We start from the raw sequence: 25,570 nt of genomic DNA, 5'->3' as shown, positions 1-25,570 counted from the left end.
ATTGTTCACCAAGTATAGCTCCCATTGTGAAGGGTGACAAACTCGTTTGAGTCGGTGCCCGAAAAATGATTTTGAGTGGGAACACTTGAAGAATACTCCATATGCTTCAGCTATTGGAAGCCTTATTTATGCTCAGATTTGCACTAGACCTGACATTGCATATGTTGTTGGAGTTTTGGAAAGATATCAGAGTAATCCAGGTATTGACCATTGAAAAGCTACAAAGAAAGTGATGAGATGTCTTTAAGGAACAAAGGATTACATGCTCATGTACAAACAGACTGATTGTCTGGAAGTGATTGGCTACTCCGATTCAAACTTTGTTAGTTGCGTTGATACAAAGATCAACATCTGGTTATATTTTTATGTTAGCTGGTGGAGCTGTATCTTGGAGAAGTGCCAAGCAAACCTTAACTGCTACTTCCACTATGGAAGCTGAGTTTGTTTCCTATTTTGAGGCTACCTCGCATGGTGTGTGGTTGAAGAGTTTCATGTCTGGCCTTAGAGTTGCGGACTCTATTTTCAGGTCATTAAAGTTGTATTGTGAAAACTCTGTTGCGGTGTTTATGGCTAAAAACAACAAAAGTGGAAGTCGAAGTAAGCACATCGACATCAAGTACTTAGCCATAAGAGAACGTGTTAAAGAGAAGAAAGTGATCATTGAACATGTCAACACTGAGTTGATGATTACTAATCCTTTAATTAAAGGCATGCCACCAAAGAATTTTAAGGATCATGTAGTACGAATGGGACTTGGTTCCATGATGTAATTTTATTGTATGTACATTTGTTATTTTCAATGAAACTCTTATTCACTTAGATATTTTATTATATGGATTTGTGCACATATTTATTTATTTCGAGAAAAATCATTCGGTTTAGATCTAGAATAAACATATGGTTTATTCATTAAGTTGAGAGCTAGTGTCGAGAGACTTGATATATTGTGGTACATGAAAGATATTACTCATCATCAGAGGACCTATCGCCATGACTCATATATTATGTTTCTTGTTATGGTTGATGTTGAGTTAAATGAATCAAGTGGAAGAATGATGGAATTTTGGATGGGTCCACGTTCTCCTTCCACTGTTTTTTCCCGTTGCAATTTTTTCAGAAATTTATTTTCTGAATCTGGTCCATTTTCCTCCCATGTTCAACCCTTATCGCTGTCACGTTCAGTAACAAACGCACGTCCTTATCCTCAAACCCACATTCTGATACAAATTCGTTGAGCTCTGTGATGGACAGACTCTATAAATAAGATGAGGTGCTTTCAGTTTTGTATCACCAAGTCTACTTCTCTATTCAGAAAAATACATCATTTATTCAAAGTGAATAAGGGTCTGAAAAAACAAAGTTGTCTTTGGGTTCATGTTTGCGTTGCTTCGTGTTTGATCTGCAATGGTTGGAGGTACACTTGTGCTCTTTTTTTAGCTTCTGATGTTTGATCTGAATATGACATTTAAACTCATTTTCATGTTTAGATCAATATGTATATATTAATTACATCTTTATGTTCCTTAAATCAGGTGTTCTTTGGTATTATAAAAAGTTCTTGTATTGTAGACTAATGTCTCTTTGAATTTTTATTTTAGACTTATTATCATTTGAAAATTATAAACCTTAACAACTTAATTTAAGGTAAGCATATAAATATTAAATGTTAAAAACCATTAATCACCTACATCAATTGATATGAAATTGTTTTAACTTAATTAATGATCTTAAATTCAAATCATGAATATGAAATTGTGTTAAATACTAGAGAGTTGTGTCACATATAATAGTTATATCTAACTCGAATAGAATTATTTTCACTGCACGATACATGTGATTTGAAAAAAATTATCAATTTAGATTTTTATCATGTTGATTATACATGTGTATGGTGTTCTCATATCTTATATTGTAAACTTTTGTCATGTTTCAATATTTGTATTTGTGTCATGGATTTGATGTTCATGTTTCATAGGTTTGGATATATGTGATTTGACTTTGATATTTGGATCTCTTAATCAATACCTGAGTTCATCTTTAGTTAAAGCATGAAGTCATGACTTAGAATGAGTTGACCCAGTAAGACCATCTGCATTGACAATTTGTGGGCGATATTTGAGAAAAAAAATATATTGATTTCAAACTAGTACTCTAGTTGAATTCATATAAGTAAAAATAATTAATTTCAGACTAATTAAAAAAGTTAGTTGATATTATTTAATTTTTTTAATATCAAGTAAAAAATAAGGTTATTTTAAAAATATCATTCATTGAAACTTGTTATCATGAATAAAAATGAATCATTGAAAATATAATTAAAATTAAATAAAGAATGTTTTAAAAATGATAATATTAAATAGAATAAAATTCATTATATTTGCTTATATTTAAATCCAACATATAATATTACTTTTTTACTTACATATGAGTCGATTTGTAATGCAATGGAATTGGTTCTCTTTGGAGTTTCTCAATTAGCATTGATTCTCAAATTGAAAATGGTGGGAACATTTTAATTTTTTGGTTAAAAAATAGAAATGTAAAGATACGAGTTTCTTTTTGGGATCCCATTAAGAACCCAAATAAAATTAAATAGGTGATGTGCGTGTAAGACCCAACCAAATAATGACATTAGGATAGAGATGCTCTAAGAAAAGACTAATTATAAACCAAATAAAACCTTCTAGTTAGAATAAAATAAAATAAAAAGAAAAAAATAGGTTACTGCAAATATTATAAAATGCAACATGCGACTAACACATACAATAACAGCAACAACCACCATTACCTTAAAGTATTTATTATTTACTGTCTTAAATATTACTCAAGAGATGTTTTTTTTACTAAAATATATTATTTATATACTCTCAACAGAATTTCCATTATATTTTAACATGGCTCCTAATTAATACCTAAAAGTGCTTGCTAACAAAAAATTCTTTAATATATATTACACTTTAGAAGTTTGTAGTCATTATTAATAAAGTAGCATCATTACATATTACATTAAAATTAAAATAATACATTGTGATTTCTAATTGAATACTCAAATTTACATTCACATGAGAATTGAGTGAGTAGATTAAGGAGTGTAACTGAAGGAAGGAGATGAAAAAAATTATTATTATTTAGTAGGAAGGAGAAAGAAAAGAAATAATTTTAAAAATGACAGAATTTGTTGTATTATTTTTTACATATTTTACTCATTATTTTATTTTTTTATTCATTTTTTCAATTAAACATCTTTAATTTACACTTTAATTCTTTACCTATATTTTTAATTTTACCTATCCTATTTTTTTCCTCGTTATCAAAACAATTTAATATAATTAGGACCAACGGAGGCTAATAGCTACAAATGCTCCATCTTCAAAAGCCGTTGTCACAAGTACACACCAAAATCTTTAATGAGCTGTATTAATTTTACTTTTAGAGTAGATGACCCGTGTTATTAAAAAAAATCAAATAATGACAAGGTTAAGACGCAGAGAGAAAAACATTGAAACTTCGGATATGTGGTATAAACATTTTTCTTTGAAAAAGCTTAATTAAGAAAACTTCTCGGCAACAAGAATGGGCCTTATATCAGATGAGTTTGGGAGAGAAATAAAAAATCCAACAATAACCGATGGGAAAAAGTAGTGTGATTGACGACATCGTATAGCGACGTGTGTTTTGTTATATCCAGAAAAAATGAACCAAACACAGCCTAACGAAATCGAACTGGGAGGTGGGAAGTGGCGGCAGAAGAGAGACAACGGTGCCCGTAACGCAAACGGTCAAAACGCGAATTGCGCCGCCTCCGGCCCAAACAAAATTTCAAAAAAATTAATAGAAAGTTTCAAACTGATTTATACTTTTTATTTTAAAAATTATTAAATTAAATAGTATTTGCTTAAAATAGAATCGAAAAAATATTGGTGAAAACAGACAAAATGGCTAAATAATTCCAACATCCTACTGCAACTGGGATACTACGTTAAAATTTCCTTTTTAGCATATATAGATAAGTTTGTAGTATATGTAAATATAGTTAATATAATTAAATTTTATTCTTCGAAAAAAATTAATAATTTGAATCGTTATAAATTTTAATAAAAATGAAATAGTTATTATTATTATTATTATTTTATGATAGGATATAGCTCTAAGCATGTCATGACAATTATTATTTTAAAGTGACATGTCGAAATACATATTAAGTTATTAGTTACTAATGATAATTTGTAATATGCAAGGATTAGAATTAACAAAAAATTAAACAATTAAAATCAAATTTATTTATTTAAAAATATAAATATATTTTATACTTTTTAAAATAAAAAATTCTCAAATCAATCGCATCTCGTTGCCTTTTAAATTTTGTTTTCAGTGAATGTTTAAAAATATAAGGTTTAATACATCACCTAAACTTTTTTAGAAATTTTATAATGATAAAGGTCTATTAACTAATCAAATTTGCAATTAACTCTTTCATCTTTTACAATTTTTATAATTAGGTATTTAGAATTTAGAGTTAATTAGTTTATACCGACTTGAAATCATAAAAAAATATGACAGTTTTATTAACTCTAAAGACTTAATTGAAAAAATTGTAGAAAATCAAAGACTTACTTATATTTTTTTTTAATTTAAAAACCTAATTAAAAATTTTCAAATAATTAAAAATTTTACTTGAGGTATTAATTAGACCAAAAAATAAGTTATCCCACTATTAGGTTACAACTTTTCACAAGTCCACCATTAAATGAAGAGTACTTGTAAGCTAGAAATATTTTATTAATAAAATATCATCAATTTAGTACAAGTTTAAAATGTATTTTTCGAAAATTAATTGTTTTAAAAATAATAAAAATAAGATAAAAAATTCATTTTCAAAATAAACTTGACTAAAAAAACATTTAAATTAAAGCTTTTATCTACATAATTCAACTGTACCGTACAATTATTATTTTAGTTTATATATTATAATATACAGGATTAATATTTACTTTTATAGAATTGTAATTATAATTTACAAAAAAATAATTTAAAAATTATAAATTACATTATTATTAAGATTGTAAATAAATAGATACTCTAAATATATAAATTGTATTTTAAATATATAATAAATAATTAAATTGTATTATAATATTAATTTTAAAATGGGATAGGTAAGAAATTAAGAAAAACGAGTATATAAATTAAATAAAGTGGTTTAAGATAGTTGAGAGAGATATTTTTTTACTAGTTATGTAAAAGGTATGTAACACACCTCTTAATGAAATAATAGAAAGGCTATTGAAAATTTGTAATTAAAATAGTGAAGAGAGTGATTCGCTCTCTGGATATTCTAACCTTTTTATTTTATCAGCAAAATAAACAATATATTTTAATCGATAATATGTAATAGATAAAAGTCGAAAGTGAAGATTAAGTAAGACGGAAACAAACATTGAAAATATAATAACTTTTTCAATAACTTAAGGAAGGGTGTGTTTGGTTTGGTTGTTTTCTGTTTTCATTTTTACTGAAAACAGAAAACGGTGATGAAAATGTGTTTGGTTTGATTTCTGAAAACATTTTCAGTGAAAATGAAAACAGGAAACAATTAGAAAATGAAAACAATAAATTTTCGTTTTCAGTGTTTTCAATAGAGTACAGAAACCTCATTTCGGTTAAAATGAAATTGCGGTGACAATGAATGTAGTTTTAAGCAAATCTAAAAATACAAAAAGACAATAAATCAATATATCATAAATTTTCAATATTTTTATTTCATGAAAACAGAAAATAAGAAATCAAACCAAACATGTTTTCAAAATTCAAATTTTTAAAAATAAAAACAGTTTTCAGAAAATGGAAACAGGAAATGAAAACAGAAAATGAAAATACAAACCAAACACACCCTAACTTATTTTCCCCAATACAGCAAGCGTCTTAACTTTTGAGAATATATAAATTAAATCACTTTCTATTTGTTTTAAAAATTATAAATTTATAATTGACTGCACCACACTGGAATTGGAATTATTATTTTATACTTTAAAAATCCTTTTTGTGTGTGTAAGACTGCAAATATATTTTATGGAATGTGATCTTATTCGAGCCAACATGTATAAATTATATTCTAAAAGTTTTATCTCTTTTAGTTTTGGTTGAGATGTTTTGTATATATAACACTTGGAATTCGATAACTAACCACGTGCTGGTTATAAAAATTTAAAGTTATAAATGTTTCGAATAGAACAAGATATTTCTTATGTAATAAATAATCTAATATCAAATATATGTTTAGTTATTTAAAGTAAGAGTAATAATTAAGAAACAAAGTAAAGTTATGTAGAATCACCATCATCATCATTAGTTAATAGTAGTAATAGTAAATTTTAACGAATACATAAATACTGAGAAATTCAATATCTCATTCAATTACATACTGTTATTAATAAAAAAATTTACTTTTATAATAATATTTAATAATCATTTTTCAAAAGTCATAAAAGTATAGTTTCTAATTAGATAACAATTTATAAAAATTATTATTATTTTAGAGAGGTATGTATCTTTTGTAGGATGAAATCCTACTTGAATAATATAGAATTATTATAAATTTCTTTCGAGCATTTATCTTAAATATATACTCAATACTTGAAATCAAAATCGAAACTATTGGATAAATTTTTACATTAACATCACATGTTTATTAAACTCTAATTTAATTATGTACAAAAAAAAACTCTTAATTTAATTACTTTACATAATTATTCTTTACAAATAAAAAATTATTTCCTAACTATTTTTTATTCGATTTAATAGATATATACTACCAATATAAATATTTTTATATTGTCAACCAATTAAAAATATTTTATGGTATGACTTCAAAAATAATAATATTAAAAGAAAACAAACTATAAATTATAGTTTATAACTGAATGACATTAAATATATTATTTATTCTTTTAATTTTTTATGAAAATTATAAGAGTTAAAAGAAACTAATGCTACTGTTTGGGGGTTGTAATAATCTTTTAGAGTTTGATTTTAAAACTTAATTTTAAAAAAATTGTTTTGAATAAAAGGGAATTGAAGTGAATCTAAAGAAAATTTAACATAAAGTCTAGAAATTATTTCATTCCTTTCAACACTTTCTTTTATCATTCTTCACCTCTAGTCAATCTTCTTTGTCTTTTGTTTAGTCTTCACCAGAGACAAAAAGAGTTGAATTGATTGACCTAGCTCAATTTTGTCTAATGAAATATAAGATTTGAAATCTAAGTATTTTTAGTTTAATCCAATCATGTCCTATTTTGGGTTTTATATGTAGAAATTCTTACAAATTAGATTCTTTTGTTTTTAGTTTGCTAATGCATTATTTTTCACAAATCATATAAAGTATTTCACATCTTATAGTGAACTTTTTAAAAATTTATAACAATGACAACAAATTTTTAAAACCAGAAAAAAAAAACTGCAAACTGTTGGTTGAATTCGCGAGTGCAAGTGAGTTCTAGGGGAATTGGAATTTGATTTTTATTCCTTGTCTCTTGTTCTCGCGTTTGTTTCTCGTGTTACTGTTACTGTTACTGTAGACAGTGAACATGCTATGCCCATGCTTTTCGCGATTCCCTCTCTCGCCCCCATTATTATCAATCGCATTATTTATTTCATTTTAAACCCTCAGAATCTCATTCATTCAAAAATTAAAACCCATTAAATCCTAATCCCTCCCTCTATTATCTGTCATCATCTCTCTCTTCATATTCATACATTTATTTAATCACTACAATTATTCCTCCTCACATAACTGTTTTTCTTTCTTTCTTTCGTCCCTCTGCTCTACCATCAACGTCTCTCTCTTTTCGGGATACATTCCTGGGATCTGCTGGCTTTGTTTTTCAAGGTACGATTTTGGGAACTGGGTTTTTTTTTTCTTTGCGAGATTCAGCTCTACCCATCCTTGCAAATTCTCTTCTAGTACTCATACCGCTCATGCTTCACTTTCTGTTTTTTTTTTTTGTTTTATTTAATGATGTTTTTTTTTCATACTGTTGGACAAATCGAAATCTTGCTTTTAGTGAATGCTTTTTTATTTTCTTCAGTGTTTAACATAATCGCATCTGATTATGATTTGCACGAACGTGGATGAATATATGTATGATGTCAAATTCTTAGCGAGTACCTGGGTTTGTTGTGTATAAGGAATAAGCATAAGGGGTTGTATTTGTGCACATGAACCATGGATGTGTTTAATCAATAAATAGAATTGAGCTTTGTCTTCAGTTCATTTTGTGTGTATTGTCCTTTTCAATTTCGCTAACTTTGTTCTCTACGCACAGACTATTTTCATTTCCACCTGATTTGTTCTTCAGTGTTCACTCTCAGTGCATCTAAATTAGAAAAGTCTGCTTTATTTTTGCAATTACTACTTGTACTTTAGTAGAAATTCTTACTAACAAGGATCTTTGGTGGCACTTTGTTGCCATTCTAAGAAGTTCTATGCTTGAAAAGCCTTTTGTTAACATCTTTTGGTTAAAGCTAGACAGCTAGTTATCTAACCAAAGTAGATTTAACTTTTGAACAGGGCAAAATGACAGATACAAAGCCAGATACACCCTTAACGGCATCTTCATCGCGAAACCTTCCTGATTTCAAGAAGTCTGTTAAGTTGAAGTATGTCAAGCTTGGTTATCATTACCTCATCACCCATGGAATGTACCTTTGCCTTTCCCCCCTTGTCGTATTGATTGCAGCCCAGCTTTCCACCTTCTCCCTCCAAGACTTGTATGATCTTTGGGAGCATCTACAATACAACTTGATATCTGTTATTCTTTGCTCAACTCTCCTTGTTTTCCTGTCCACCCTCTACTTTCTAACTCGTCCTCGACCAGTGTTCCTTGTCAATTTCTCCTGTTACAAGCCTGAAGAATCTCGGAAGTGTGCGAAAAGGATATTTATTGATCAGTCCCGGTTGACCGGTTCGTTCACAGAGGAAAATCTTGAATTCCAGCGGAAGATTCTTGAGAGATCTGGCCTTGGGGAGAACACTTACCTTCCTGAGGCTGTCCTCAACATTCCTCCCAACCCTTCAATGAAAGAAGCTAGAAAAGAAGCCGAGGCTGTGATGTTTGGTGCCATTGATGAACTATTAGCTAAAACCTCTGTAAAGCCTAAAGACATTGGAATTCTGATTGTAAATTGTAGTCTGTTCAACCCTACTCCATCACTTTCGGCAATGATTGTCAATCATTACAAGCTGCGGGGAAATATAAAGAGCTACAACCTTGGTGGGATGGGTTGCAGTGCAGGGCTGATCTCAATTGATCTTGCTAAAGATCTTCTCCAAGCCAATCCCAACTCCTATGCATTGGTCATTAGCATGGAGAATATCACGTTGAATTGGTATTTTGGAAACGATCGGTCAAAGCTTGTCTCTAATTGTTTGTTTCGCATGGGAGGAGCTGCAGTTCTGCTCTCCAATAAAAGCTCGGATAGAAGAAGATCCAAATACCGATTGGTCACCACGGTTCGCACTCATAAGGGTGCTGATGACAAGTGCTTTAGCTGTGTAACCCAAGAAGAAGATGCCAATGGCAAGGTTGGTGTTACTTTGTCAAAAGATCTGATGGCTGTTGCTGGTGATGCTTTGAAAACCAATATCACTACACTGGGGCCTCTCGTACTTCCAACATCTGAACAACTGCTATTCTTTGCCACGTTAGTTGCAAAAAAGATTTTCAAGATGAAGATCAAACCTTATATTCCAGATTTCAAGCTAGCTTTTGAACATTTTTGCATCCATGCTGGTGGTAGAGCTGTTTTGGATGAACTGGAGAAAAACTTGCAGCTATCTCCTTGGCATATGGAGCCTTCAAGGATGACGCTCTATCGTTTTGGAAACACCTCCAGCAGTTCACTTTGGTATGAACTGGCTTACACTGAAGCCAAAGGGAGGATCAAAAGGGGAGATAGAACATGGCAAATTGCATTTGGTTCTGGATTCAAGTGTAACAGTGCAGTGTGGAAGGCTCTCAGGACCATCAACCCTTCTAAGGAGAAGAGTCCTTGGATTGATGAGATTGACCAGTTTCCAGTCGATGTTCCTAGGGTATCTTCCATTTAAACAATGAATTTTTTAAATATTTGTGTATCACTATCAGCATTAGGTGGTAGCTGTTGGACTGGTGAAATTATCCTGCAAAGTTGTTGTAATACATTGCTAATTTCGGAGTACTGTAGGATTTTATTTTTAGGACAAAACTTAGATGCCATGCAGTTCATAAGATGTTTTTGATATTATATTCTAATCAAAATTGAAGTTTCACCTCGGTAACTTGTGTTGATATTCAATACAAATCTTTATTATGCAGATTACCGAGATTAAACTTCAATTTTAATTAGAAAACAATACCAAAAACACTTTAGAAAGTGCATCTCTAAGTTTTATCCTTTTTATTATGGTATCCTGCGTATTAGTGTGTGTCTGGTTTGTTGGCAGCATGCACTCCGAGACCATTGAACGGAGAAGTATGTGAGAGAGAACTTTGAAATGAACAGACGGTTGGGATGGTTGAACGGATAACCAAACACACACTTAGTAGATCTAACTTGTGGGTAGTTTTTGTTAAATCCAATCTAGTCAATGGTGGGTGTTTGATCTTTGGTTGCCGGGAGGTGTGTTTCCCATTGGTCTGTGGTACTAAAATGCGTAGCGCATCTAAAATGTATTTCCAAATTTCTCTAATGAAATTGGAATTGAACAATTCCATTTCAATTCTTTAGTGTGTTGATGCTGAAAATAAAATTCCAAGGTATATTATTGCATTGTAATTTGTATCACCATCTGTAACAATTCATGATCTATATGAGGTGATTTTTAGCTTCATGGCTATACCAGGTATCTGAAATATATAGCTCTTACATTAGTGTATTGCATAACTCTCCCTTTCCTCTAGTAATATGCATTTATGCGTGAAAAAAAAATGATAGAAAAGTCTTCTTTCCTTTCTTTCTCCAACTACTATTCTGTCTTTCTCAAGCAAAGGAACAATTCCAGTTTTTGTCCCTGTCCAGGGTGGCGTGTTTGTTTAGACTCCCAAAGACTTTGAAAAAGGGGTACTCTTGGTTCAGCCGATGCCAGTGTTCTAACATCATGTTTGGACCATAAGTACTCGTAGGAGAAAAAAGTCAAATGAATTGGTTTTTTTTTTCTCATGTTAAGATTAATTTATGCATTTTAGCTTTTCAAAAAGTTGGATGCAAGAATTTCTACCAGAGTTAAATGCATAAATTGATTTTAACTTCTGAGAAAAATTTAATTCATTTTCCCTTTTTTTTCTTACAAGAGTTTATAAATAAAAAAATTCAAAAAGAATCTAAATAGATGTGATGGAAACCCTTGAAAACTTAAGTCCACAGTTTTTTTAGACGATCCTCACCACGTTAAAATCAGAAAACACAGAATTAAAGAAAAATTACTAACAATGATTTTTTCAAGTGATATATTATTAAGCCTAAAGAAAAATCCTCACAAACTTGATTTATTCTTACTTTTACAATTATTTTGAATGGAAGAGTATTTTACATCCCAGTTATATATGAACATATAGTTTAATCCATCTGCATCTCTTGCTTATCTATAAATAAATAAATAACAATATCAACAATACGTTGATCACTTAAATCATCATATCATCAGAATCAATACTTCTGCATTCATAAAAAAAGACAATATGGGTAATTTTTTTATGTGGTCTTCAATAGTATCCTTTAATTAAAATTAAAGTTTACTGTAGGAACTAATATCCACCTTTAATGTTAACTATCTTTTTATATAAATAATTGAAGTGAAATTTTAAGTTTAATTACAAAAAAAAGCCTTCGAAATTCGTTTGGGAGAATTTTATCTTGTTTCCATTCAAATATTGGCATGCGTAACTCTATATGGACAGAGTTATGGGGTCTTAAGCATGGAATCAAAACTAACAAGGAGTATCAACTTTAGTCATGTCATGTTTGAAATGGACTTTTTGGCCGTGGTACACATGATTAAATCAGGGAAGATCAATTCTGAGTCGCTTAAGCCTATGATCAGGGAGCTGTCTTCTATGTTGAGGGATACTCGTGTTCATAGGGAAGCAACTAGTTGGGTTGATTTTTTTGGCAAATTTGAGTCATGATTCTTACTCTTTTATGACAATTGTTAATTCTGTTTTCCCTATGCTAGCCTTGCTTGTTTCAGCTGATGCTAGCTTGTACTTCTCCCCGTTTGATGGGAGCTTAATAGTACTATTCCCTTTTAAAAAAAAAAAAAAAAGCCCATCATAATAATCAAAGGGTAGTGAGGAGGAAGGAGAAATTTTCATGTTAGACCCCTAAGTAAGAACAACCTGGCTGTTCATTGGAGGAAGTGTTTTTTCTACCATTTGTTCTCAATGAGACAGTGGATCCCACTAAATTTAAAGATGGTCTGGCATGTCTATGAAGAAAAGCTTACCCCAGATGCAGAAATGTCTCCAATAAATAATAAATAGTCTCAACTACTTCCCACTTTTGAGAAGCACCAAAGTGACCAAACACGAGCCAACTAGCTTGCCAGGAAAGGAATTCAAGTACAAACAAGATGAGATATGCCATGATTCTTTTCTTAGCATGCAATGATGAAATAGCAATTCCAATTTTGATGGAAAATGAAATTATTCTCAATTAAGATTAGTACCATATTAAGTTGAGAAACATAAGCCACAATCAACAGCAACATAACCAGGTATAGCAAGGTCTTAGTCCTAGTGTTTTAACCAGCAACATAACCAGGAATAGCAAAGGCTTCTTTAATAACCTGTTAATATCTTTGTCTTTCATGGTAAATCCACCATAGTTACAGATTAAAAAAACAGTAACCCTGAAGGCATCATAACCTCATCCTCCGACATCAACATATACCGAGGACACCTCCTGAAGGCACAAAGACACATCTCATTGGACCAACCCCACCTCTCAGAAACCTCTTCTCCTAAGCTTCCTTATTGTCATATTCCTTTTTTCCCTGTCTATTGAGTTTTTTTTAGATCTGAGATTGGTGAGAAAACGTGGTTGAGTCTGGATCTATGACTCCAACGGCGGTGGAGCTCTGGTGCGACGATTTACAAAACGCCATTGTTGCAACATATAAGAGCTTTTGTTTTTTTAGATTTTTATGTTGAAATGCAACAGATCTGAATTCTCTTATTCTCCTTGATCCTGGATTTGTAATCTGTAACTCTAGATCTGAGTAAATAGTGCGTTTTATGTTTTGTGTTTCTGGGCGTTTTATGTTTGTTTTTGTCTGTGTGTTTATGCTTTTGTTGTTGGTAAAGAAAGGGGAAAGAGGGGTGGTGGTGGGCCAACGCCTGTTGGCGGTGCAAGAGAAAGAGAATGGAGGTGGCCAGGAAAGAAAAAAAATAATAATGAATCGAAGGACGATGGTGTCCATGTTCTGTTTGAAGATGATGGGGTGAATTGAAGAAGATGGTATAATCAATCTAATTATGCGCTACATTGTTTAAGTTTTACTGAATCTCATTTATGAATTTTTTTTTGTAAATAATCACTTTTGCCTCTCAACATGTAAATTGCTTGACAAATGTGTTTAGGAATGATGAAAATACAAAATTTATTCTTAAAGTGTAAAAAGTGTACAAATATGTCATGTCATTAATTTTCATCTTTTATCAACGATAAAATAGTTTATTTGGCACAAATGGACAAATTTGTCACCGAAATATTGCTCGCCTTTCGACTTCGTTGACAAATAAAGGATGAAAATGCAAAATTTAGTTCCCAAGAGAGAAACTATGAAAAAAGAGATTAAAAACAGTAAAATACAACTTAAAATTTGAATTTTTATATTTTGATTATTCATCTATTTATTCATCTATCTATCAAACTGTTAATTAGTTTTTTAATTAATCAATATAACTACTTATTTTCCAAAATAAAATAAAATTCTTTAGTTTTATGATATAAAAAAATTAAGTTACCATTTTAAAAAATGAAAGTCTTTTATTTCTTGAAATTTTTGTTTCTTCAATTAATTATCAATCTTTATTATGTCAAATAAAATGTAAGGTTGTTGCAGCCTCTACAACTGTATGTATGTCCTGAAGGCAAAAAATAAACCTCTTTATTAGTTTTTTTTTTGTTTTTTTTTAAAGTTAACATATGTATTAATTTGGGTATTATTGTATTTTTCATTTAAATTTATTTGAGTTCTTTATTTGTTAGTAACGATTTTCATTTCATTCATTATGTATAATAAGTGTTGTCGCGAATAGAAGCATATAAGATTTATGTAATGGATTCTTTCATATTTGAGGTATGTGTATATATATATATTAATTATTGATTAAGGAAAAAGACATATAATTTCACTTTAGTTTTATCTAGTTTAAATTTAGTAAATTTGGTCCTGCGATCGGTTGTGCTTTTTCTACTCAAAACTCTCAACATATTATTTTCAATTTAAATATAAGGGCAATTAAGTTAGAATTGTGATATGAAATAATTTTAAATATTAAAAGTGAGAAATTTAGTAGAAATTTGATAAAATTATAAGATATAAGATAAAGTTTTTTTTAATAGCAAAGATTAAGATTTGACAAGAAAATCAAAATAATAAAAATATATATATTAAAAGGAAATCTAAAAAAATATATTGCATAAGTACTAAACGAATAGGAGCTGTAAATTATAAACACATAATAATAATAATAATAATTAGTTACAATCTATTATTAATGTCCAGATATATTTGTCGCACTTTTTATACTTTCAGGGATTAAATTTTACATTTTCATCTTTCAGGGACGAATTTATCAATGGAGTGGGAAGACGAAAAGTCAAAAAAATATCATGACAAATATGCTCCTATGATGGTAATCCACGTTGACAATCATTTCAGTGATAAATTTGTCCTTCTGTGCCACGTAGGCTATTTTATTAACGATGACGAACGAAAGTTAATGACATGATATATTTGTCGCACTTTTTACACTTTCATGGACTAAATTTTGTATTTTCATCTTTGAGGGACGTATTTGTCAGCAAATTACACATTGAGGGATAAAAGTAACTATTTATCCATTTTTTTCCCAAACATACATAAAAAAAATTAATTAAATACCAAAACATACATGATTATTATCCTGAATTTATAGGTTATTTTTCCAAAAAAAATTCAAAAACCTATTTCCAACCTAAATTCTGAGCATGATTTTTTTAAGAAAAATTAATTTTTTTTAATAGATTTAAAAATAATATAAATAAAAGAAATTAAGAAAATTAAAAAATATCATGATATAATTTTTTAGTTATCATATAGGTACTTAAGTAAATTGTAAACTTAAGGTACTTGAACATGTTGTGAATTTTTTTGAAGTTCAATTTTTGTTTCGTCAACGGTTTTGTTTCCTTATATACATTAATTAAAAAAATGAAAAAATTAATTAGTAGTCTTAAAATAAATTTAAAAAGGGGAAATAATTTAAAAAATTAAATTGATTAAAAACACAATGAATAAATAATTATTACGTCTCAGTTATATAATAAAGAGTAACCTAAAAACTCATGTTGTCGTGGTATGTTTCACGTCCAGTTGTAATATAACATTGCATCATGACTAAATTGGTACACTTGCCGATAGGCGAACAAATTCCCTATGGATAAGATACTCAGTCTTACCGTTTTACATACTCAATCTTTACCCTTTTATATTCAGTATGTAAACATTTTTTAACTTTGAAATAAAGTAAAGATTGAATGGTGAATAAGTTTTCTGCAGGATTAAACTACTTAGATAATGGTAAAATGCTCAAAGTTGTAAAATTCGATAAATATCAAGATAAAAGCGTCGGGAAGTTTCCTACTGAAATTTCTCTTGTCGTATAAAAAGGGTTTTCTCTATTTAACATTATTCTAGTGCTCTTACACTAAGAAAATACTCAGACCATGATTCCTTACATGAATAAGCCTAACTCTCTTAGCTTTTGTTCTAAATTCCTCAACAAACTCGTTCTAAAAGAATTACAATAAGCACACAGTGTAAAATATACTAGATTACTGCATTCTATTCCTAGATATACAGACTTCTAGCTTGCTCTATCAAGTTCTAAGGTTTTAAAGCATTTTCAACACTAAAAAACCTAACTAAACATACAAATGGTTGATCAAGCCACAAGCATGTAAAATAAATATAGATAGAGGCAAAGAAAACCAGAAAATAACATTAAATAGATAGTTAGAACATTACATCAAGAGTTTTCAGTAGTTACTTCCCAACAAAGAAATTCTAGCCTTCCATTACAAGCAAAGCTTCAAACAAACAAACAAAGAAATGTTTTTGGTGAAAGAAAATGGAAAAAGATGAGGGAGAATGTCTTCTCCAGCCTCTCTACCCTTCTTCTCTCTGTTTTTCACCTAGTAGATGGTTGGCTAGACTGTGGTTGTGGTGCCCTCCTTTGATTTTCCGCCAACTCAGTATTTTAAAGGCTCTTGGACTTCTTAGCACATGAAGGCTCGCTTAGCCATTCTGCCTTGCTAAGCGAGTTCATCTGCAGCTTTTTGCACCTTCTCTTCTTTAGCCTACAAATTGAGTTGAATTCAACATTAGGTCACAAAAATGGAGTTTCTATTCTATAAATTCACACAAGAATGAAAATATTTACAATTTCCACAAAAATAACCATAAATTGGAGGCACATTGCTATTTTCTTACAATTTTTCAATACACTAATAACTCATGAATAGCAATTAACATCTGCATCCATGAATGAGTATCGGTAGTAGATTTCATCCATAAATTGGTCATTGATTAGCTGAAGGGTGTTGTGCAATCTACTCTCGAGTGTCTCAAAAAAACACTTATTAGAAACTCGCATTGGTATTGAAGTAGGACTTTGAAAATAAACACTAGTTTGGCTGTGAATGATTGATCCATTTGAAAAAATGAATGTTAATATTGAGTTAGTAATGGTCTAACTGCTTGTTTCTCCCAAGAATGTCATAGTATTGAGATTCAATTTGGTTTTTGAAGATATGTTGTGTGGAAGTGTGTGGTTGTATTAAAGGTGTTTCATGTTATTTATAGTTGTTTGAATATTTGTCCCGTTGATGTGTATTGAAATCTCATAGGATTAGAACTGTATTTTTGATAGAGGCTTGTCTGGAATTCAATGTTGATTGAGACATGTCATTATTCTATATAATGCATAATGTATAATGTATAGTGTATAGTGTTACATGTAGATTTGATGAAAGAGAAAGAGATCAACCAAAACATTATTTAATCTACAAACTAGTAGGTCATTCAAAAAATAGGCATTTTCATCGTCTTGGAGGTTCTAGTCAAGCAAATTAATTTTCATTTTTCTTATTATTAATGTATTTAATTTCACACTATATATAAATTAAAAAATATTCTTCAACGAGACTGTTTTTAACTATTTTTCTTTAATTTTATTATCTTCTTTATTATATTATCTAATTTTATTATTTGGATTAATTTCTTTTATTTATATTATTTTTAAATCTATTAAAAAAATAATTTTTCTTAAGAATAAAAATTAAAAAAAAATCATATTCAAAATTCAGGTTGGAGGGACCCGAATTCTCAATAGATTTTTGAAAACTTTTAGGAAAAACAATATAAATTCAAGTTCCTTCAATCCAAAATCCAAATTTATACTGTGAATAATAAGCATGTATGCTTTGATAAATAATGGAGAAATATGCATGTTTTATTATTTAATTAATTTTTTATGTATGTTCGGAAAAAGATTGAGTTGCTCCCTCTTCTCTCTGTTATAAGCAACAAAATTCACTTTTTTTTCTCTCTCAAATATAACCAAAAATTAACTAACTCGTAATTATTTCTTAAAATAAATTACTCATAATGACGACAATCTACATACATTTGTAGCACACAATTAGAAAATGGTTAAGACAAGGAAAATTTGTTTTCGAGTAATTGAATAGTTAAACATTTCAAATTTCTACATAAATTATTAAGTTTGCAATAAAAGCGTAAATGAAAATGTTAGCGTTTTACCCTCCCTTTCTAATTCTATTCTATATTTGATAACATGTAACTAACAAAAAGATATACTAGACCGCAAGCCCCGGCCAAAATTGAACTGGCCAGAATCTATAGATTAAAGCCGCTTTAGTGGCCATGATTCTTGAAGTATACCAAGTCACTTCCTATATTCCATAAACTCCAATGTCAGAATTGAAATAAAAGCAAACATAGAACTTATTTAAGCCAGATGCAACAAGCTCGTTCAATTCAGTAAAATCTCAAACAAACTAAAATTTACAAAATTTACTTTACTAATCACGTACATGAGTAGTAGGCACTTGATCTAGTTAATTCTAACACTCTGCCAGACAAAATGCGAGACTATATTAGCTTGATTCCTCCACAGCCTCATCCTTTTCTTTAGATTTCCCCTCATCTGCAATTTGAAAACCCTCAATCTTGCGTGAAACCTCATCTGCAGTTTCCTTCACCTTATCAACTGAACCATTTGCAGACACAGTCTCTGAGTCATCGAGGGTCAAGGGGCCAGTCTGCCATATTCTGATGGTTCCATCCTCAGATCCTGAGGCATAGGATTCTCCACCAGGAGAAAAACGAACACAGTGGACAGGACCGTGGTGCCCCTTGTTGCATGCTGCCACACAGATAGATCATCAAAAGATATACAGACACAATACAAGATCAAAATCTAATGGGGCTAATTGCTTACCAATCTCATTCCCTGTATGGAAATCAAACACACGAACCCACATATCTTCTCCGCCGGCAACGAACTTGTTCCCATACTTAGGCTCCAGTGAAACTGATTCCACAGTGCAGGGCATATCATAGCTCTTCACCAATCCATAGCTGGAAAACAAAGGTAACTAAGATGATAAACCATACAAACAGATATGGGTAAAGAGAAAGACCAACATGGCTTGGTACTCACTAGTTCGCATCCCAAAACTTTACAGTAGAACCATCAGCAGTGGTTATATAACGGCCATCCTGACTCACTTCAGCACTTGTCACAGATGACTTAGTTTCAAGTGTCTGGACTATTTTACCACTTCTTACATCCCATAACCTGTGAAACATCAACTAGATTCAGTGCAATATATAGTATCCAATGCTGATATATATATATATATATATATATATATATATATATATATATATATATATATATATATATATATATATATATATAAAATTAAAAACAAGAAAGCTAACACACAATTTACAACACAGACAAGCTTTCAGTATCAAACGGCTTAATGATTGATATACCTGACACCTCCCATATCAGTACATGAACTCAATATTGTCTGGTCACTATGAAGCCAGGCAACAGTTCTGACAGAACCAGGGGACTTATCCACTTCTCTGGGTGGCGCATCAGGCCTATTCATATCATAGATCCGGAGAATTTTCTCAACTCCCCCAGTGAGCAAAAGGTGAGTATCCTGCTCCCAGGTATAAAATATCAGTGAATTTGAAAATGCAAGCATTTGCAGGAAAAATCCAGATAAAGAAGAAACATCGATTACTCCCCAAATTTCATCATTATCTATAATAGAGATAAGGTTGAAAAACAATACTTGCAAGACATGCATAAACAATTTATATAGCAATGGCATGGTATGCTATAGTAAAAATTACATTTAAACAAAGAAATGAGATAAAAGATACAGTGTTTAGATAACGGATTTCAAATTTCAAGAAATTTAAAGTGCATGAGAATTTGATTACTTCAATTAAATTCTTTTCATTTTCAAAAATACTTTGTTTGAATAAAGCAATTGAAATTTCTTGTAGTTCAAATTTTTAATTAAGATGGAAGTAATTTATGTAAACTTCATTTTGTGTTATTTGAAATTCCTTCATTTTAGGTGTTATTTGGCATTGCTTCATTTTGTTTGGAAAAAAAAAATTTAAATAAAATTCCCATCATTTTATAAATTCTTTGGATTTGATATCCAAACAAGTCATTTTGATGTATGATAATTTATATTCACTTAAAAATTGAATTCCTCTATCAATTCCCCATCCAAATATAAGTCAGTGGAAGAAGAAAATTTGGAGTCAATGCTAAATTCTAAAATAAAGAGACATATAAAAACTTCACTAAAAAAATTAGATATATCTATAACTCCTATTCACCTACCCACTTTAATAAATATCATATATTTCGAAAGCTAAGTGACTTCTGCTATTTGTCCACGACACTATCCACTGTATGATATCGGAGCACTTTTTCATATAGACCTGTGCCAACAAGAATCCTGCCACGCTCACCCATCCCTGCCTGATCATTCCCCTACAGTGACTTTTCGGCTACCTGTCCCTCTAAGCATGGTTGTTAAAACTCACAAATTAACTCGTGGTGTTTCTTGATAATTGCTTTGCATACTTAATTTCTACATTTAAATTATATAGCAATTATCTAATTTCTTCTCTTTTAATGTTTCTTTTGACTTAAAAAGATAGGAATTTAGCTTCTTCTAAGTTTTTATCCCGAGAATGCTAAAGTTAGTGAATGTACAACGTTTTGGTTCTATTTTTTTTAGAGTTTTGACACAACAGCAGAGATCTGAAAGATGTTGAAAAATTAGAGCAATGCGCTTAGCACACTAGTGTACGCTCAACGCATGAAGCCAAGCTGGAAGCCAACTGTATCGAGCATGGGCGCTAAGCATACGTTTGGAGGCTTAACACGTGGTCATTTAAGACAATTGTACTTTGCATGTGCACTCTGCACGCACATGGAGGCTTAGCACACAGTCATTCTCGACAAACATGACTGTGCAGCATTTTGTTTTGAAGAATATAAAAGGGTGGTACTGTGCTTTTGGAGGGAGTTAGTGAGCAAGGACACAAAAGAGCTCTTCTTCCATTTTCTTCCATTTCCTTTGTTTCATCTTTTGTTTGGGGACTTGAATACCAAACACTCTTTCACGTAATGATCTTTACTATTCATTTAATGTTATTTCAATATTATTGCTTCTTTTCTAAGTTTATTGCCTTGTTTATGATTTGATCATCTATTCACATGTATGTTATAGGGTTTTAATCATTGGGAAATGTTTTTACCCTAAGAACTTGATGGAACTTCTAGGTAACCAATGTCTAGGGATAGAATGATGTTAATTAGCCTCATTTATGCATCGATAGTCTTAAAGCAAATTACCTGGTTTAACTCTTAAGGGATTATGAGTGAAATTAGGTTGTTTAGGTTCTTTCACACGAGAAATCAGGGTATGAGTAGTTTAGTTGATAAAAGTAATAGTTGGAATAATTTTAAATGGTGAAAAAATCCTTAACATTGTATCAAGAGTAATTTTGGTAGGCCAAACACCTAACACATCTACAAAAATCTGCACCAAACATCAATTTCCACCTCCAAGTGTTTGTTTTCTTGTCTCTTGCATCTTGCTCTACTTCTCTATCCTTTATCATTGTTGAAGTTTAAATTTCTGCACTTTAATTCTGAAATATATCCACTTTTCCACAATTAATCATTTCGTTGCTTAAAATTCGGTATATACAATCTCTATGCACAATCAAAGTCCCTATAGACTAAACACTCGATCTTACCATTTTAATATTACTTTAACAAATTGATACACATGCCAAGGAGTTAACATCTCTCTACCTGGAAATCAACCTGAATCCTCGTTTTGTATTAGACTCACATAGACTTAGATCAACTTGCAAAGTTGTGGAAGAGTTAACGAGTTCAACAAAAGTTTTAAATATTCCACATAGAAGCCAGAATCAACAGCATTTCATTGGGAGGGTTTCTCTACTTTTTGTGTTGCAACCACATGCGTTTCCTGCACATTTTAGAGGGACAATGGCATCAGGTCATGTTCATTTTGTGTGACAACATTCAACGACCTAATGGGTGACCTTTGACAACCAAAACCAGTGGCAATCTGCAACAACAAACATTCAAAGACTGCAAGCCACCAGCAACAATCTTTTGCCAAATTTTCAACAAGGCACACTTCATCCCCTTGTGTTGTGCTGTGCCTTCCTGCTGTGGGTGTACTAAGCCTACCACATTTTGAAAAACTGAAACTAGTGTTGTGTGGTATTAGTGTAGTGTTCCTATTCCTACTACCCTTCACCCCCGATTGTGCTGTGTTGTGCCTCCCCTCACTAGCTTAGCAAAATTTGATTAACACTGAATGTTTGATTGACCACTTAAAAGCTTGATTAACAACTTGATTAAGCTTAAATTGTTTACAAATGTGTTCTATCTGAACTCTATGTTTTCATCTTATGAACTTTTGATTTGGTCATTTATGTGTTATTTTAAATTGCAATGTCATACTTTGTTATTAAGGTTTGCTTTATTATGAAGTTGGAATGTTGGATATCTATTATTCTATATTTTGTTTGGATACTGTATTTAGGCATTTTAATATTGTTTTAGTGTTTGGTAAACTCTTACAAGTTTACAAGATCTGTATAGTTGGAACTTGGAACTGCAACAGAATCAAAATTCCTAAACTTCCAGCATGATTCTGGTGATTCAGCATGCATTTCTGGCAACAAAACAAATCTCCATGTCTTCTGTATGGATAGTGTTAATATTTGAACCAAATCACATGAATTGAATCACAATTCATGAGATTCTAACTACCAGTCTACGATGGTTTATTTATTTTATGCTTTTATTTTATATGTTGATTTTCATTCTCCAGAAATGGATATCAACAGAAATCATAGTAATCAATCAGTATAAAATTAACATTGCCAAAACTACCTCAGAAAAAGCACATGCTCGAACAATGTGCTTATGCTCAAAAGAGTGCAATTCATCTCCTGTTAAAGCATCCCAAACTTTCCTGCACATTAAACCAAAGATAAACTTGTAAGCTTTTAATCAATGAAGTATAACCTTGATAATATAATGCATTGCATTAATTGCCGAATTGATCATGCTACTTGTATGTTGTAACAAGCAATGCAGAAACAAAGGCCAAGAGAAGAGTGACTCTAATGTACACTACTGAAAGCTGAAAAGCAAAAGCTAATGCAAGCGTCAGATATGTTGCTCGGAGAATCTAGCTGCCAATACTACTGAAAACTGATCAACACAAGAATACTTCAACAAAACTGCCATAACCTATGATCATGTGCCAAATGTAAATAATAAGCTATAAAGTTAATAGCACGAACAGGGCCAACAAAAAAGGTGTGCAAGAGAGAACAAACAAGCATGGAAACAAGTTTACAAGTAAACACAGTAGCATGAACTCAAATAAATGGGATGAATCCCATTGCCGTTTGAATCAACTTCACAGTCTCTTTCTGCAAAGGCAGGTGATAGGTCAGTGTGAGCTAAATCACCAAGTAGCAACACCAATTACACATAGGACGGTGAGTGAGCTTAGGATCGAAAAGAAAAAAGCAATGACATACGTTGAGAAATCAGCAGAAGCAGTTGCGGCACGTAAGGCACTGGTATCCAAGCAGCAACTCCACACAGCACCTTTGTGCCCTTCAAATGTTCCAATCCAATCTCCAGTCTCTCCATTTCTGAGCATAGGACTCGAATCTGAAAACCAAGCAAAAACCCACCATCCATCAAATCTTCCACTAGACTCATACATAAAAAAAAACAATGCAACAAGCTAAGACACTCAGTGCATAAACACATGATTTAACTGCGTCTCACAGTAGCAGTAATAATACCCTAAAATGTTTATTCTTTTTTTCCATTTTTTGAGAGCTAAAAATGACAGTAAGCAATCTTATGTCATCCACTGACACATCGATACGCATTCAGGAATCAAAATCTGAGGAGCAGGCACCAAAACAAATCCAGAATAATTTCAGATCCATAAAAAGACAAAAGGACAATGATTGTTCCGAATTTAAAGCTGAAACAGTAAAAGTACCCTTGCTGGCACTGATGAGGAAAAACCCATCAGGCGTAACGGGACTGTAGAAGAGATCAACCACAGGGCGAGAATGACCGTGGCACACGAGGGGAACTGCCACCTTTTTCTTTTCCATTCTCCGAAACAATTATTTGTGATAGCTCAAGCCTAGTTAATCCAAAGATAAAAGCCAAATAATAATAATTATAAGGGAAAATTTATGTAATTTTTTTGTTTGTTACGGAAGTGTCAAAAGATTATATTAAGAGAGAAACCCTAAAATCTAAATCTACGGTTTGAGAACGAAAGGAGAGGATCGATCACTAAATCTAATCACTACTAGGTATATTGATTGATTGGTTGATAAAGTGGGTGTATTGTTATTGTATGGGGAGAATTGCACACCAGACCAGACAAGGGACCTAAACCTAACCCTGTGAACTGAAAATGGTGTGAGGAAGAATTGGGATCGAAATGGTAAAAAGGAAAAGAAAAGATATAAATATATTATTATAAAATTGGTAAAGAAAAGGAGAAGAGGAAAGGAAGGCTGTGTTGAGGGTGGAGGATAGGCACGAAGCCAGGTTACGTTGGGTTTGGATCTGATGGAGATGGTGGATTGTGGACCCCACTCCACCCCAAAGCCAATCTCTTTTTCTGTTTTTCTTCTTTCGCAGACTCCCATATGGACCTGGGTTTTACAGATGGGCATTGGCCCAACAACTATCTACTATATCCACTTCCCCTATTTGCTTATCCACTCCCCTTTTCAATAAAACATCATCTTTAAAAAAAAATACACCCCCTACAGCTGCAGTGTGGTTTCGCGTATTATTCATGGTTGGATGTGCCTCGCAGACCAACATCAGCAGCTCCTCATTGCAATCGATGAAGTTGAAGAGGAGGAGAAAGGACCTCATGGCATCGAGGGGAGGAAGAAGCATTGGAGCGTATTTTTTCTAAAGAGTCATGCAGAGTGTAGTGCTTTTTAATAAGGGATCGTATTTTTTCTAAAGAGGAAATGTTGTATGTTAAAAGGGGAGTGTATTATTCCTAAAGAGGACTTTTTTTTTTTTACGAAAATAGATAAACATAGAGGGAAAGTGGATGTATAACGGTAAGGTAAAAAAAAAATAGGAAGGCTTAAGCTTCAAGGCCATTGCTTTCTACACCAAACGAATTTTCACCTGCACTACCATAAACTTAAAAATTCCAAAATTTCCCTTACCTTTTATAACTTCCTCCATAACACAGCTTCTTCTCCGTGTTAAAAACAATGTATTAAACTAATCCTGTAATGTATCCGGTAGCATCTCCAATGGTGATCTTCTCAACTAGTCTTTTTTTATTACTCTGTAGTCTGTAATCCTCCTAGAGTTCATCAAGATCATCGTTCTCCTCCTCGTGGCGGTCATGACAGCATGTTTCACTCTCCCCATCGAAAAGGTTTGCTCCCCTTTCGCGGTTATTGCTTACCATTCCCGCATGCCTCTTCACTTCAACTCGAAAGCTTCTGCCGGTGCCGTCGAGGATGATGCGCATGCGAAGGCAATGTTTCAAAACTCGATTTGATTAAGTATTGATTCTGTTTTTTGCCGGGTTGCTTCGGATTAAATGATTCTGAGTTTTGATTCTG

The 25,570-nt window shown here is 31.6% G+C and overlaps 2 protein-coding genes across 2 annotated transcripts; one reads left to right on the top strand and one right to left on the bottom strand.

Annotated features, from left to right (window-relative positions):
* Window positions 1-7,551: 7,551 nt before the first annotated feature.
* Window positions 7,552-10,815, top strand: LOC100817884 (3-ketoacyl-CoA synthase 11). Its single transcript, XM_003524477.5, has 2 exons — window positions 7,552-7,888; window positions 8,570-10,815. Exon 2 carries the CDS (start codon window positions 8,576-8,578, stop codon window positions 10,106-10,108), a length of 1,533 nt encoding a protein of 510 aa, XP_003524525.1. The 5' UTR covers window positions 7,552-7,888; window positions 8,570-8,575; the 3' UTR covers window positions 10,109-10,815.
* Window positions 10,816-18,203: 7,388 nt separating this feature from the next.
* LOC100818422 (serine-threonine kinase receptor-associated protein) lies at window positions 18,204-24,579 on the bottom strand. The gene is made up of 7 exons (XM_003524478.5): window positions 23,953-24,579; window positions 23,474-23,609; window positions 22,815-22,896; window positions 19,331-19,506; window positions 18,990-19,127; window positions 18,768-18,907; window positions 18,204-18,692 (listed from the first exon to the last, which is right to left on the bottom strand). The coding sequence occupies exons 1-7, from the start codon at window positions 24,068-24,070 to the stop codon at window positions 18,424-18,426; spliced, it is 1,059 nt and encodes a 352-aa protein (XP_003524526.1). The 5' UTR covers window positions 24,071-24,579; the 3' UTR covers window positions 18,204-18,423.
* Window positions 24,580-25,570: the final 991 nt, after the last annotated feature.

Source organism: Glycine max, chromosome 5, assembly GCF_000004515.6.
Source record: "Glycine max cultivar Williams 82 chromosome 5, Glycine_max_v4.0, whole genome shotgun sequence".
Classification (NCBI taxonomy): domain Eukaryota; kingdom Viridiplantae; phylum Streptophyta; class Magnoliopsida; order Fabales; family Fabaceae; genus Glycine; species Glycine max.
Note: the sequence above shows the minus strand (reverse complement) of the source record. Positions and strands in the feature narration are given on the sequence as shown.